General features: G+C 38.8%; 1 protein-coding gene across 3 annotated transcripts in view; it reads left to right on the plus strand.

The window, feature by feature from the left end:
* The window catches only part of LOC109463080 (tRNA dimethylallyltransferase, mitochondrial-like), a 50,347-nt gene extending 34,627 nt beyond the window's left edge, over positions 1-15,720 (plus strand). For 2 of the 3 annotated variants that reach the window (XM_019759792.1, XM_019759793.1), the window contains exons 8-10: positions 13,806-13,918; positions 14,383-14,503; positions 14,889-15,720. In XM_019759792.1, the coding sequence (XP_019615351.1) occupies positions 13,806-13,918; positions 14,383-14,503; positions 14,889-15,061 (407 nt within the window). In that variant the 3' untranslated portion in view covers positions 15,062-15,720. The remainder of the gene's footprint in view (positions 1-13,805; positions 13,919-14,382; positions 14,504-14,888) is intronic. The other variant, XR_002139802.1, reaches the window with a different exon arrangement.
* Positions 15,721-16,615: the final 895 nt, after the last annotated feature.

Genomic DNA, 16,615 nt, shown 5'->3' on the forward strand with positions numbered 1-16,615 from the left:
AATTTATGGGGAAATTCTATAAATCAGCTGCATTCCATGATAAGACAATTGAAGCTTGTGACATTGGTAATTGACAACGAGAGAAACACAGGCAGATATTGATTATGTTATTAATGACTTAATTGCATAATTAATGAGAACAAATTTTATAATTATGTAATGATAACTGCCTGGAATTTCATACTTGTGGTATTTGAAAGTTAAGTTGAGGTGAACATCATTAAACATTTATGTATTTATGATTATTTATGATTTATTGATACTCATTAAACATAATTTATTCAAATCAGGACCTCATTTGCATAATTTATTAGGAAATACTAGAATGCATTGTTTGTTAATATAAGACTGTCTTTTTGTTGAGATTATGATAAAATGATATAATTCATGAAAATTAGGTTCCTATTTTTTAAATCAAGGGGGAATAATCTAATGTATAATTTGTCAGTCATAAAGATTAACATCATTTGGCGAAGGTATGAGATCGGGGAACTCTAGTTTTATCAATACAGTTGTTCTGGAAGTAACAAGATTGGGCCACTCTAAAGCCACTTGACCTTCGCTGATCTTCCTGGCGGCAATTCTCCCCTCAAAGCCGCCGTCCCACCTGTCCACACCAGATTGTTCCCGGGGGAGGGCTGGGTTTCACAACAAGGGACACTCAACACAAGGGACAAGGACATCCTCAGGGGAGGGAGGACGGGAAACCTCCAGTGTTAAGTGTTCCAAATACTAGCCTGGTTGCCATTCTAATTTTCGCTGGCTCCCTAATATTGCTTGCTACCACCTTGGTGGCCAGCGACATTAGGGAGCTGACAGAAACATGGGTTGATGGAGGAACATGGAGAGAAACATGGAGGATGGCACCCACACGACATTAGGGAGCTGGCAGGAACTACAGAGAATGGCACCCAGGCCACCAAATACATGACTGTCACTAAAGTTCCTGTGCTGACCAGGGTTTTCTAAGGTTTCCTACGTAACCCGTCATCTCAGGACACCTATGATCGCTTACTGTACCTGCTGGAATGATTTCCCCTGGGACCTTTCCTCCTATAACAAAATCTTGTCAAATCAAAAGTTATCTGCCCACTTTATCCCAGGCTCCAAGCAGATGTTGGGTGGAAAATTGTAACTGTCAGAAAAGTCTTAACTTGGAGATGCACTTACCCCCAAACCATCCTAAAAGCAAAATTATAAGTTTAGTATATTGAAAGAAGACTGGAATGTATCATATAGAAACAAAGGGCATAGTTAAAATGAGTAAAGGTTAGTTTCCTTTTCCTCCTGTCATCCTTTCCCATCTTCTTTTCTTCTGTCCATTCATCAGGAAGATAAATGCCCCTAGTGGCATGACCACAATACAGTGTTTGGTCCTTACACTCTTATCAACATGTCATCTATCCCCCAAATCCTGATGTCCTCCTACTTTACAAATGGCCAGGGTGTGTTGAAAACATGCAGTCCCTTTGTGGGTGGGCATAGTCAAGTGTCCAGGCTGGTGCTGTCTTACTGCAGTACAGAGGGGCGCTCACAATGGAAGCCGGGAGACAGGTTTTGTGTGTGTGGATTACATGGGGAGGTGACCTTGTTGGTTTGGGCCTCTTTATCTTATCGTATTGTGAGAAGAAGCCTTTGAAGTGAGGTGAGAACCTGTTGGTGTCAGATACACAAACTGGTAAAACACTTTTCAGTCAGTCAGTTTATGTACAGTTATACTTAGTGAAATGTTAACATTTTATACTCTGTAAACTGTTGCTACATTTGGAAACAAACGTAACGTTATCAGGTATAACTTCATTAACATGCAAGGAAGCGGATACGAGAATTCAGAGCAATTAAGAACTTTTTGAAAGCCAGATTAGATGTCTTTAAAGGGGTTAGGAAGTAAGTCCTGGGGGTTTGATGTAAATACTAGCCTGCCCTTGGCCTATGTCTCATGTTCAGCCAGACTTAATAATATCTATAATTGGGACACACCTGTCCTAAAGTCACCTCTTCAGTGGTCGTCAAGGTAAGACAAGAGTGGCTGAAATTTGAGACGACCATGGCACATAGTTAAGGTATTGGGTAAGTCAATCACATTATATGTAAATGATGCAGGTAATAAAATTAGACAACCTGGTGCATGAGAGATGTAAAAGAAATTCTTCCTTTTTGAAATGACGTTCTAAGTTGCAAAAGAATAATAATAGATAACTGTTCTTGGCTGTAAATTAGCAGATTACAATTAGCAAACTACAATTGACAGGCCAAATCAGTGTATGTCTCTGTACAGTTCAATCCATCTGCGTCTGTCTCTTTCCAAGTCTCTAAGATGTTTCAGTACATGAGACTCGAATCTGATGTTATAGTTGAGATAAAGTTTACAATCGTCGACGAGGCTACTGAGGAGACCTTCACGTGGTCTTCCTAGTCTGGGTTTCAGTTTTTTGCTGAACGCGACACTGAGGACCTTTTGTGGGGGTGAGTCCGGTGGCATACGGAGTACGTGGTCGAAGAGGGACCATCTACGGCGATGAACTTGGTTCTGTAGAGGTGGTACTTGGCATTTGGCGTACAGCTTGCTGTTGCTGATGTGGTTCGGATGGAAGTAACCAGCCATACGTCTCAGTTGTTTCCGATGCCATGTGTCGATTTTGTATGCTAGCTTCTCTGTTAGTCCCCACGTTCCAGTGTTGTAGAGCATCATTTTAGAGTTGCAAAAAAAAGGAGACGACTTTGGTATGACGACAATGATTATAAAACTGCCCAGGAATAATGTAACATATTACTTTTTTTTAGAAAAGGAGTTAGAGCCTTTCTTATGTCATATCTTGGGTATCACTACTGTACACTTTTAAAATGTACCTGTACCTTCTGAGTCTCGTAGTAGCAGCTTACATATACTTTGAGATCTGTCCTTGCTTATCTGAGCATTGACACACACACACTGCTTCCGCACCTGTCATTGGGTCTTCCTTTAAATGCATACACAAGGGTTAGGTAAGGACAAATGTTTTCTTGGCAAACTGAGGATAAGAATCAGTTCCTTAGGGAAGACAAAGGCAACTTTTGCCACTGTTGACACACAGTACTGTGTCTGTCATTGCAATTCCTTATTGTATTCCAATAGCTATTGACTAGAAAGATAAGATGACAAGGAAAATCCAATCATCGGGTGTGTTTTAACTTGTTTAATCTCGTAATAATATTGCTAGTAAATGGAAATTACATGTTCTTGGAAGCATTTGGAAAATTGAAAAATATACATGATTACTATAGGAAGCCATTGAGAAACGATTTAGTGAGACTTTTGAGAGACAGATGAGCATTAAAAAAATTGGGTCTCAAAGGTCACTTAATGAGCTTTCGATGATCCCAAATGATCTCACAATGATCTCAATTACCAGTGATTTTGGTCACTTAATGATTGGTTACCCAATAGTCTTCTTCCTCGAAAATCAGTCCTTACTATCCTTGATGCCAGACTCAGCAGCATGCAAGGCGATACTAATTCCAGAGTTGGCATCCTACCCCAAGTTAGCCCACTCTGGGAGTGGGCATGTTGCTCTTGAGATCTCCTGGCAGATTTGATTAGTCAGTATGGTCTCTTGGTAGTGTGGGTCTGGCATCTAGGCTAGATCCTAACCTACCTGTTGTTACCAGTTATCTATAGCCATAGCCTTTGGTGTCACTTCAAAGGAGCTGAGATAGAGATAAGAAGATCCACTGACCTCCATGCTCAATTTCATCCCAATGGGATCTTAATCCACTGACCTCAGCTCTAATCAGATGGGGATGTGGTGTTGCTGATGGGATTTTGAAGTACAGGTCATCTGTGGAAGACTTTTGGCGGGAATATTGAAAGTTCTAGGTACGTGTACATGTATGTACGAAAATGCTAGAAATTGTCACTTGGATTTGTATCTTTCACCTTTCATACACAAGATAAAAGCAGAGGGCTAGGAAGAATGACTTGGTTCACTCCCTGAAACTTTCCTTGCTGAAACTACACCAACCCCGGCACAGGCTTTTCCCTCAGACGCTGTTTTAATGTGGATGTTCTAATTCTGCATTGTCTTTCTGAGAACCTATAAATTAACTTGATGTGGTCTTATCTAAGTGGACCTGTGCTGTACATGATTATACATTACCTTTTTAACTCCAAGAACCAACAAATTAGATTGGCCTGTCCTTATCATGGATGTGGGCTCACATTTGCATGAAGGAGGGCCATATTATAGCAATTACTCTAGCTCTTGGGTCATCCCAGTTCCTTTAAAATGTTTTCGTCAGCACATTTTTTTGATCCTGACCCCATAGGTTCAACAGTTCACTTTACTAAACTACAAAAATTTGACATTTACAACCCATGAAATAATGTTTGACTGTTAAAGAAAAAATCCATGTCAAATTTCATTCTCATGTCAAATTTTATGTCATAGTTGACTGAAGTGACTACACAACTGTTTACAAGATCAATAAATGGAAAATAATTTTATAGATTATTCAGCCTTGAAATGAAGTTAGTAACAGTGAGAACAACAATGATGCTGGCACTGAAATGCTCAATCTTCTTAAGTTAGAGAAAATCATTATTTATTCATTTAGAGTAGATCTATGACATAAGAAAAAAGTAGATAAACTAAACTGCTTAAAAATATGCCTGCAAGTCTGATTTGAGTAACTCTGTAGTATATAATAAAATACCGGGTAAGCTCTCAAAAAAATCAATTTTTAGTCTAACACTAGTAACAGTTATTATAGTTCTAACATGAACAGAATTTTGCTGGGCTTTGCAATGGTATGGACTTTAATTATCGTAATGCATGTTAGATGATATGGCAGACACCCATGTAATAAGAGCACCATTGCATCATCCAGTAGTAGCCAAACAGTTTGTCATGCAGGTCACATACATGGGCAGATTGATTTTATCTATGATGGTCAATGATAAAATGTATGTACATGTAGAGTTAGGGTGCGGTCACCTAGGTCTTGATTGTTTGTTTCAGGATTTTCAGAAAGGCTACAACAAAACCAAACATCAAGGATTGTTTCAGAAAACATTTCCCATCCACAAAGACAGTTGAGTTTAGCTTTCAGTTTTCTGTCGTAAAACTGTCTAGTGTGACCTGGCCTTTAATGGTGTGATATACAAATGATTTATCTCTGAAATACTGTTAAAACATGCAAATGTTTTTATGTTCATGAATAAACCTGTGTAGCAGAAGAAAATGAGATCAGATGCAATTTTATGATGGTTTTATTTCAGACACGCAGTATGACTTACATCTTGTTGAACAAATATAAAGAGATTTTACTGTTTAGCATTTTTCTTCATGCATTAACATGGGGCAATAAGTGTATATGCAACTTATTTAAATATTAGTGACATTATGTATTTTGATGTTATGTAAGTTAGTTACACCAAAAAAATAGATTTTTTCTCAAAATGTGTCAAACTGAAAATACAATTTATCTAGCATGATCTCAGTTGACCTAGAAGCCATTTATGATTTGACAGTTAAATTTATGTCCCTTATGATGATCGCATTGTATGGCCATATAAGGTGGGGTCTGTTCTATGTTGCAGCCTCTAAAACATCAAAGAGCTTTTTGTGCTGATTGACCTAATTTGTCAGGTGTGGGGAAAATGATGGTGTGTCACCTGTAGGTGAGTTCTAAAAGGCTGCCTGAAGGTTTCCTACTCCTACTGTATAATTAACATTCTAGGTGTTGGACGTTTTACTCTGGCTCGGAGGAAATTCTTTCGGATGATGGTTACAAAGTGTCTCACATGCCCATAGCTGTCATTGAGAGATGGGAGATAGCAGAGGCTTTCTATCATTGACTACAGTCAAACCTGTACAAGTGACCACCTGTACATAAGAATTGCCTGGCCAATGTGACCACTTTTAGGTAGTCCCTTAGAAAAATTTTCCCACTAACCACCTGTTAACATGGACCAGATTTTGTCTGCCCCCGGAGTGTCTCCTTGGTCAGTTTTGACTGTACAAATTTCAGGTATCAGAAAGCGTATACTCAGAACATCATAAATGACATTATTGCTAGCATGAAACCTGGAATTAGATACAATATGTACACCTATCCTGAAAACAAGTATTATTCTTTCCCTAACATCACAATTCTTCCTACTGATGGAGAAAAAGATGTTACAAATCTGAAATGGGGTTGATACAGAGTTGAGCAGCAGGTAGGATTTAGCACAGGTGTGGCTGTAGATGTAATCACCTGTATGTGCTGTATGATCAAATACCTGGAACTAATGAGTCTGGGGCAGGGAAGGTCACATAGCTCAGAGGTGTAACTCAATGTGTCATTTTAATGTCTACATTGTCTACAGCTCTGTTGGACTGTTTTGACACACTATATATTTTTTACAAGGTGTGAAGTTAAAGCAGGCTAGATCTAGAAAGGCTTTTTACAAGTTTGGTGTATGTCACTAAAGTGTTGTATGTGCAGTAACTATGGATCAGCAGTGTATGTTGAATATGCATGTAAGTCATAAGCAACACTCAGCAGGAAATACCACTGTACTTTACATTCATTTCATATCAGTGGTAGACAACTCATCATTGCTTTGACTCTGAGTTTGAGAATGATAACTTTTGTCTTCCAGTAATGGGAGAGAGAGGTCCCCTGTTTGGTAAAGCAAATCTGGTCAGCTTTGTTGATCAGTTTGTTAGGTACTTAATATGCAAGGGATTTATCCCTCAGTTTTCCCTAGGAATGAAGACATTATCTGTATCTGTATCTTAGAACTGCATGTAGACCTAGAAGGGTTGGGAGTCTCTCTGTCTTCTTCTGCTGATTTAGTAACTAGGTATCAAACCAGTGGAAGAAAGCCAGAATATCTTTCAACACCATTGTTAGTTTATATATTACAGTGTGTTTATGACATGTTCAATGATGTTGCTAGATGTGTGACCCTGGAAGCACTTTTTTCCCAGAAGCCAGGAAACCCTGCAGTGTCCTTGGCCTGTTATGTACTCACTTTGTTTGATAATGGGGCACTGCCCAGCCAGGGTGATTATCTGATATATTATCTTGATTAATAGGGATACAGGATCTTGGCTTGGTCCAGACACTATTGTGCTCCATTGGTGGTACTCCAGCCATGAACAAAGGGATAAGTGTTTAACAAGGACTTTCCATCTCTCGAGAAGAGTGGTCCTATTTAATTAGCCAAATCTCAAATTTGCCTCCTTGGAGAGTTAGAAAAACAAACAAATTTTCTGGTAAATCTTTCATTATAAAGTTAGATCTAGGAAGAAGAAAGATTGAATTTTTTTAATAAACATGTCACCTTTGTTAAAGTTGCCATGGTTAGAAGTACATGTAGTAATCCTATTTGTTACATGGATTATCACATGGATTATAGGGTATTGTTATGGGGTGAAAAACAGGAAAAGGTTGATATCCTCTTCCTACCTACCTACTGTATATATACATCATCATCATATTCTGTGTGACTGAAAATTTGCCCAAAAGATACCACATTTAACTTTAAGAAGCCCGAGTGACACAAAGGCTATGGAAGCAGATTTGGGCACTGTCCCATACACCAAAAGATGTGGAAAGGATAGTATAACATTTGTTATATTAACTTAATAGGATTATATGACTACAAAAGTGACCTAAGAGACCCAGTAGTGAGACATGTTGAACAGGAATGCCACCAAGTGTTCAACTCCAGAAGTGCACCTTCTGTTCGTAAGTGTAACATTTATAATCACTACCGGTAGTCTTGTTTCAGTCTCTGTCAAAATTCAGGTGAATTTCTAAAGATGTACATGTCTTATTAGGTAGGTAAGCAGGTAGGTACTTGTCTTTTTCATTTAAAATTTACCAAGGTATGCAAAATTACCAGTAAAGCAATGTCTTGTATATTCACAGGAACTTTTTCGTAGGTAAATTTTTGGCACATTGTAAAATTACTGGTAAGAGAAAAAGAAGTATTTTGAGCTCCTTGTAGTTAATGTCCCAGCAGATGTTCTGGTGGTAAAATGGTAATTAGCTGGTGAACCTAGCCTTGGCTGGCAGTGTAATACAATTTTGCCACCGGAAGATCTGCTCACAGATTACCTTGCAGTATGCTCCTGGTGGTTGCAGGTCATTCAAGATCTTGTTTTCAGTGTCCACAAAAGATAGATATCTCCCCACAGGTAACTTTAACTATGTGGAAACTCCAGACGCAAACTTAAGACTCAGGGTAGTCTTTTGTTCAGCAGCCAAGGTCGTCTGACCATTGATTGACCACTGATTGACGTGAGAGGGAACATCAAAGGTCAGGCCTGGCTGGCCAGAGGAACTTGGGTTACAACAGGTTATCCATCAAGCTTCTGTGCACAGCTTTGGGTCACTACAAACACTTGGGAAGGCTATAAATTGTAACAGAAGACAGGGCCGACAAAAAAGTGTTTCATTCCTGATAGTGTTGCTTTATTGTTGTATGATAAAAGAGGGATTAGCTTTGGAAGGGGCTAGATATCACAGTCATTGATAGAAGGTTGTTTTTCGGGTCAAAGAGGTTGGCGGCTCTGAAGGAGTTGTCAATGTTGGTTAATCCCAGCCACTCCAAGGCCAAGATGCCTGTCTTGTATCTTTGAAGTATCTTGTATGTTGCCTGCTCTCCTTAGGCCATATCACTTTCAAAACATTCATCAGAAAGATTCTGATAAGTACTAGTATCTAGTTTTGTTGTAAGATGTATATATTTTTGGTTTTGTGCAAGCGACAAAGGACAAGGGAATGAAGAAAAGAAAATAAGCTCCATTTGGAGTATATGGTAGAGTGGATTTATTCCTCAAGCTAACTGATGTCTTAACTGTGTGCGAGATATCAGTTAGCTTAATAAAGGAATGAATCCACTATAAATTCACTCAGGTACATGTGGATTACAATAATTATCTTTAGACTCACTCCACTTAAGTTTATATCACTGAATCCATAACATTACACTTCAATGTCTGCACAGTGCCTGTTGCAGCATATGGGATGGATTGGTTTATTCGTGGTGTCCATTTAAAAAGAAAAGTTCATCACCCTAACAGTTTTCTCCCGAAGTAGAGCAGACTTTGTCCTGAGAAGGTAAGGAGGCCAACAAGTCTGGCGTCCTCCACTTCTCTTTTTCACGCAGTCATAAATCACGATGTTGACCTCTATACCAGGACACAGCAACAGTCAGCAGTGTTGGCGGAACACACTAAGCAGCTTTACACATGCCAAGACTGCACTGCTACTGAAACTACTTGTTCGAACTTGTGTAGAAAGGAATAAGTTGTCCTGTGATGTCATTATCTGTTTCTCATAACGATTTTAGTTGGTACAAGTTAGTTTAACTGTCTACAGAATAACTGGTGCATTGTGGGATAAATCACAGGTCTGTATCCACTCCTGAAGTTGCATCTCTGCAACACAGTCCACAGTTTCTTTGTTGTTGTTGTGTTCTCATAAGTTGACTGTCTTGCTTCAGTTTTGAGTGACTCGGTTGTCCTTTCCCTGACCTTTATGGCGTTCACAACTCCTACAACCATGGCTAATCTCCGTCATCACTGGCGAATTTTTGACGCTAATGAGCCTCAAACACAAACACATCTCTGGACTTCCTGTGGCCATGGCGGACAGGAATGTGACAAGGCATTCTGGGTATTGTCTGCGGGAGGTGAGTCGTGCGGGCGAGGCCTGCCGCTCTCTTGGGTTCTGATGGCCCGTGAGGCTCCCGCGGGATAAAGTAGAGGATCTTACCCCCCACACCTGGTCCTACACGTGGAAGGAACAATTAAATGTGAAGTCAGCGAGTTTCGGGGCTGATGGAGTTATTTGTTCAGGTGCAAACCTGGAACTGTGGGGGAACCTGACATGTGATGGCATGTGGGCATCAATAGACATTACCTTCACAAACCCACACACCTCATAGGGGCTACCGATAGAAAATGGGCCAACTGTGAAAAAAACATTTCTGGTTCTTATGTGTCATCTTCATTCTTAGATCATGTATTGTTGACTTGTTGACAGTAAAAGCCAGATACAAGTAGATAGTTGTGCAAAATACGCAACAAGTCTTGTCATTGTACGATGGTCATCATTAGAATAGATAAAATTTTTGCACTAGCTTTTAACGTACCTTTGGAATACTGTGCATTTCACTTCTTCAGTCTGAGAAATGGCAATATTATTGTACTGTTACAATACAGAAAATAACAAGGAAAGACAAATATTTACATACCCAAGAATAGTTTGAGCGGAAGTTTTTGGTCAGTACCTCTGCAAAGCTGCACGGTGGAACTGTTATGCTTTGTTATTCTGGGAAATGTTTGTCAGCATAGCTGATATCTCATCACTTTGTTGTCAGTGAAGTTAACCTCAAGCCTTGTACTTGTTATTGTTGTGCTCTAATAACATTAGATACAACTTCAAAAAAGATACTTGGCATAAAGTAAGGAATATCATACAAGTCTTGTCAGGACCAGTGAATTATAACTTTTTTTCAATATTTGTCCCTATAATTTGATATTTGTTTGTTTTCTTTCCTTTTTTTGGTCAAGATAACTTGCTTGGTTTACAAAATTTAAGCCGAGATGGCCGAAAATAAAAGTTTGTACTTCAATAGAAGCAGCAGAAGATTCAAAGAAGAATTACTTTTTCCCTGTGTCAGCTAAGGTACAAATGTATCATACAGAAAGGTGTCTGTAAAAGTTTATAATACATTGAATCTACAAAATTGTATCTATAGTATTGCAAGATCAGCTGTTTTTGGATGTGCAGTATTTTGTGTAACATGCGTCTAACATACGTACTATTTTGTGTAACATACGTCTAACATGCCTACTAATGACCTTTTCTTTTGGTAGTTCTTTTTGTCCCACAGAAAGTACTCTTCTTGTGAGAAAATGGAGCATGAGAAGTATCAAGTTTCACTACCTGCATACCTGTAGGTGTACTTTTACCTGTGTGCTCAGGTAAACGTTGTCTGAGGCTTTCTTTAGTTGGTCACGACTCATTAGTCTCAGTTAGATTGGCTGGGACCAGACTCCTACAGTCCTGTCTGAGGACAATACTGCATCCATCAATGTAAAAATAATGTGTTTAGATAAGTAAGTCGGTACCTTTAGTTTTAGGAGTTGTGGTTGCTGTGCAGTATTACATGAAGACAGGCTAGCTGTTTTCTTTTATACGAGATTACTGTGTGGTGTAATGGAAACTGTACAGTACACTTGTAGAATCATAGTCCAAGTCCATACTTGAAACAGTTGAAACAGGGTACCAAAGAATATAATTCTTTGTAACTTTGTTTCAAACATATTGTACCCTTTGGTCTTCACAATCACATACTAAGTATTTCAGTGCTTCAAATACGCCATTTTGGAATATCTGATTCAATATATTTGTCTCAACTATTATTTATGGGTATTTTCTGAGCCCAGGATAATTCTTGTTTAGACTATGTGATATGATCAACCCCTCCTAATTACTCAGAAACATATCCTTACCCCCAGCACCGCTGATGTTGAAAAATGTAGATGGACAACTATTGAAAGTTGAGGTGAAAGGACCACTTAGTGTGTTGGTGTGTGCGTTTCCTGCCAGGCCTCTCTCCTTACATGTAATGTTTGCTGCGGTGGTTTTCTTTTTCCACGCTACAGACGTCAGCACACCCTATCCTGTGGACCCCACAAGTTTAACATTCCTATGGGGGGGGGACTAACTCTGGAAGAAACCAAGAATTATGGGGAGGGGGCAAGAACTATGAAGGATGGGGAAAGGAGATGAAAAAAATTGCAACATAATAAGTTGATAAAGCAAAGCTGTACATTGGCAGGAAAAAGATACTAAAACTTTTTCCTTAAAAATATTCTTCCATATACTCCCTTCCAGTGATTCTTCTTGAGCTGGTCCTATGTGTGGGTTTTGTTTGTTGAAAGATTCTAAAACTAAAAGGACTGCATCAGACATACTGGAGGCTTTGATGTGTGTGAAAAAGACATGGGTCTAACTGGAAAAATAAACCAATACTAGAGAAGCTCCCACAACACACGTAAATATACTGTAAAATACAAGTGTACATAGGCTAGAAACTAAGATATGTATCTGAAATACAAAGTAAGAGGACAAGAACATGATAAGAAGGTAAAAATGCATGTATATTATATATATAACCGTTAACATCAAGTTATGACCTTGTCCATATTCCATGTTAGGTTTTATAAAATCTTGGAGGTGATCAATGGGTAGATATGAATAGAAGTTAGCTCCAGATAGAATGTGATATGTTTGCTGGTGATTCATGTCCCGGTATGTAATGTTTAAGGTGTATCTGTTGTCTCCTTATACCTAAGGTATGCCACATAATTGTTGACTCAACACCTTTCAGAAGTAATTAGACAAAAGAATTCCAGGTATGTTTTCCAGTATGATAAGTGAAAAAAAGAACAAAGAAATATTTGCATGATTGTATGCAAGTGTCATCTTTGATAGCGTCAGCTCTGTATGTAGCGTCCCACAAGTCTTGAGTTACAGTTGAGATATTCTGTATGGGTGACTCAAGTCGTTCGGGATAAAAGTAATCTGAGGGAACAATCGGCACCACCCAAGAAAGAAAAACAGTGGGACTGGACGTTTGGCTGGATGGTAATTGGTTTTGGTGCACCGCTCTGATCTCCAACAGTTGTTTCCATTTAGATCACTTCAACCAGGCTCAAGTTTTGTTTGACTTTGTCTTGGTGGTCTCAGAGGTCTTAAGTTTCCCTGTCATGTCTTGGAAGGAAGGAAGACTGATTACTTGAGAAAATAACTGGTACAGATTCCAGGCTACATTTGCTCAGGGATTGAGATCTTTGGGAAGTATATACATATATCTTGTTTCTTCTTATCAAAAGTATTGTTAGAGAAGCTTCTTTTGTTTTGTTAAGAAGGCTGCTTTCCTAAAAGTTTAGCCTAATAAAAGCAAATTATAAGTTTAGCTCTAAGGTCTAGACCTTGATTGTCTGAAAAATTGCAGTAATCTGTTCACTTTTGAAATTTTGATTAATATGTCAGACTTGGTGAGAAATTGCAAGCTGAACTTTCTTGCGCTTCTTTCTGTTCTTGCTAAACTATATTATCACAATCAGATGTATATGTATACTATTAACCTTGACTCGGGTCCCAGGCAGTAGGTACCCTTTAGGTAGGTAATGATATATAACTATAAAGCAGCTAGCTGTGTTTTGAAAAGATGACAAACTTGGTTTTATGTTCTTAGCCTTTATACTCATGACTGTACTGAAACTTCTACACAGGAGTTTGTTACTGTATCTGCAACAATACATTGTACTTATGAAAGCGGAAAGTGTAAGGTTACTCTCCTCCAAGATCCTCAGTGTGATAAGAATAGAGAGTAATTCTGTCTGCTTCCAAATCAGCTGGGATCTTTTCCTGTAATCCCTTTTGTGGTAAAAGATGTGTGTGGGTGGTTGTGATTCTTTCATTGGGCATTGAACAAAAGAGTTTAACTTACAGTCAATGGTGAAGAATGCTGAAAGTGCCACCTATCTACCTTGTGCATACTGCATGGTGCTACATTTCGTACATATATATGTTTGACATGTACATGCACAATACATGTACTTTAGCTAGTTACATACAGAAAACGTGCAAGTCATACTTTCTGAGTTAATCTGTCTAGCTTATATGCGGAATATATTTCTTTTTACATAGAATAACATTTTTTTTGAGACCAACTGGCATGCTCATGTAATGTCAGGCTCAAACCATTATGTTATTGGCATTGAATGGAAATGATTGTGTTGTTTATGCAGGTCCAGGTGGGAATGTGCCGCAGGTGTTCCAGGTGGACTCTACCAACTACCCTGGCAGGTGGGAGGAGGATGTCCTGCAGCCGGCACTCAGCATTGTCCAGGCTTACGTACAGGTCAGCTTTAATACTGCTCATTTGTGGATTGAACTAAATTTGAAATTAAACTGTAGCCACAGATATAGAGGGATATAGGGCCTCTGAAAAAATTATGGTCTGTGTCAGGTAGGGTTGGTAGGTAGGGATTTTTTTTTTCCTTTTTGTTAGACTTTAGCGATCTCTAGTGATCCAACTTATACAATACAGATTGACAAAGTAAAACTTGCATAAGGACACTTATATTTTCAATGTCAATGTTGGAAAACCAATTGTATGTCTCATCACTCAGGTGTCATATCATAGAGATATAAATGGTCAATCAGCTCGAAAAATTCATGTCCCTAGCTTGCAGTGGTCCACCCAAAAAAGGCTATGGTCAGTTGGGAAACACGAAACACAACATTTTTTTCGTAGGCCTAGATCCCCCTGTACTTAACCAAGAGCTCACACATGACCGTGACATTGTTGCCCCTGTTCTCCAGGGTAGGGATCCCCCTGTCCCCCCTGTGCCGTATGAGGAGCCCAGACAGGTGGACCGACACACAGCCTACACCTGTGAGGTGTGCGGAGGGAGGGTCATCACAGGACAGCTCAGCTGGGAAGGTACAACAAAGTTCTAATTTTCTTCATGGCTGCCAATGATATGTGTTTTGTGTGTGTGTGTTTTGTGTGTGTTGTATGTGTGTGTGTGTGTTTGTGTGTGTGTGTGTGGAGTGGGCACATATGCCAGTTTTATATACAGGCAATCTGTCCATCAAGAAATCCATCTCAAATATGGTGATGAATCTTAATTCTTTTACGATGAGCTAGAATATCAAAGGAATTTTAATGTATCATGAATCATTTGTTTGTGGCCACATATGATCTGCTTGTAAACTTGGCTGGTATCTGGTATCAGTCCTATATCTTGACATTTAAAAATAAGACTTTAAAAACAGCAAAAGATAAAGGAATTTCTTTCTCAATATTGCCATCCATGATTTTTTAGCCCACCTGGCATCACGGACACACCAGAGAAAAGCCCGGAAACAGCGGTTGCGTGAGGCAATGAAGCAGCATCAGCTGGAGAAAGCTCAGCAATCCAGTGAGGCAAGTGCTAGCTCAGGGGAAGATGACTTTGCTCAGTCATTTAGTGCAATGTTAGAGGATAAGAAAGACTGAAAGTAAATTGCTTACATGTGAACCTATTGTCACTGCAGAAAGATGTAATAAGTGATTGTAATTTCACTTAACTGTTGTTTTTGTCCGTGTGACGAAAAGAAACTGAACGCTTGAAACTGTGAACTTATTGTGCAGGTTAACAATTCAAGTTCCAGCAACAAAACTTTATCTATGATGTTATCAGGCAACCTCTGCCTAGAAAAGAATGCTATTATTATTACTCCACCACACAAAATGAAAACTTTTATTACACAGTTGGTTTGTCTGAAGGAGACTGAACTGCTGCAGTGCAGAAGGAAAGCTGCATTCTTAGTCTTCCATTATAGTGTAAATACAAACCTGCGTAGAATGTACATATTCCCTATTTTTTGTATCGTTCAAAATGTCAAGACTGCCATTGTGAAGCATTTTAAGAGCCTGGAAATACCCCTAGTATGTAAGGGATTCTTGCCTATGGAACTGGCACTGTAAACTTCCCAATGATTGCTAGGAGCTAACTTTGATTTTTAGAATGTTGCTTCACAGAAAAATATTTACATTGTAGGTCCAAATATTGCATAAAAAGTATTAAAACATGATCATGATGAGGATGAGTTTCTTGAACTATTCATTGTGACTCTTTATTAAATCGTAGTATATATAAAGTATGGGTTGCCCCCCCTCCCCACCTGTTGACCAGGCCATTCACCTGTACATGTTGGCAGGGGTTAATATGTCAATGTGATTGGAGGAAATTGGCAATTGATTAATTTGATGATGCATCTCACCTTATTTGAACAACATGATTTTTTGAAACTCTCCTATACTGCATGTTTGGACAGTGTTATGCATTGTGAGTATTGAGAAAAAAGTGTTGAATTTCTCTCCAAACATTGTCAATTAATGGGCTGAATGTTAGTAAGATTAAATCTTGGGTTGGACAATATTTGGGCTCTGTTCAAAAGTGTTGTCCTGCAATTTGGGTGGTACAGGCCAACAGAAAACCTGGTCACATGAAGTGTGCATTATGAATTACAGTAAGCAACATTTTTGGCACTAACGATACATTAATTACACATTACAGTAAATTCAAAGACTGGGTACTGCTATTACTGCTACTCTGTAAGGATCCTAAATACTTAAGATTCAGCCATCCCTCCTGCTACACGTTCAAATTTTCATTGATACAGAGTCGTCTGATAAGAAATTACATCAAATCAAAACGGCTGATTACACACTACAGAAGAAAGTTATGCAGGTGAGGTGGTGTGACAGATAAAATCCATTGTGAGGAAGTCCCCTTAGGCTGATAATTTACGTTGTTCCACACCACACCTATCTATTAGTAACTTAAATGGTTTTCCTGACCCGAACACTGAAGGGTCAAACATTTCCTGTCTGTGACATTTTTCAGGTTAAAGTTTATAGATTTTATGTGCCAAACATTCATTTAATATCCATGAAACACAACAAGAACAAGAGAAGGTAATCGCTTTGGTACAAATTGAAGTAATTTTTCAGTGAGCACTACAAGATGCATCGTACTGTTTTCATTATTTGAGCAAAAGTTGCTCT

The sequence above is a fragment of the Branchiostoma belcheri genome, unplaced genomic scaffold, assembly GCF_001625305.1.
Source record: "Branchiostoma belcheri isolate BF01 breed outbred unplaced genomic scaffold, Haploidv18h27 scaffold121, whole genome shotgun sequence".
Taxonomy (NCBI): domain Eukaryota; kingdom Metazoa; phylum Chordata; class Leptocardii; order Amphioxiformes; family Branchiostomatidae; genus Branchiostoma; species Branchiostoma belcheri.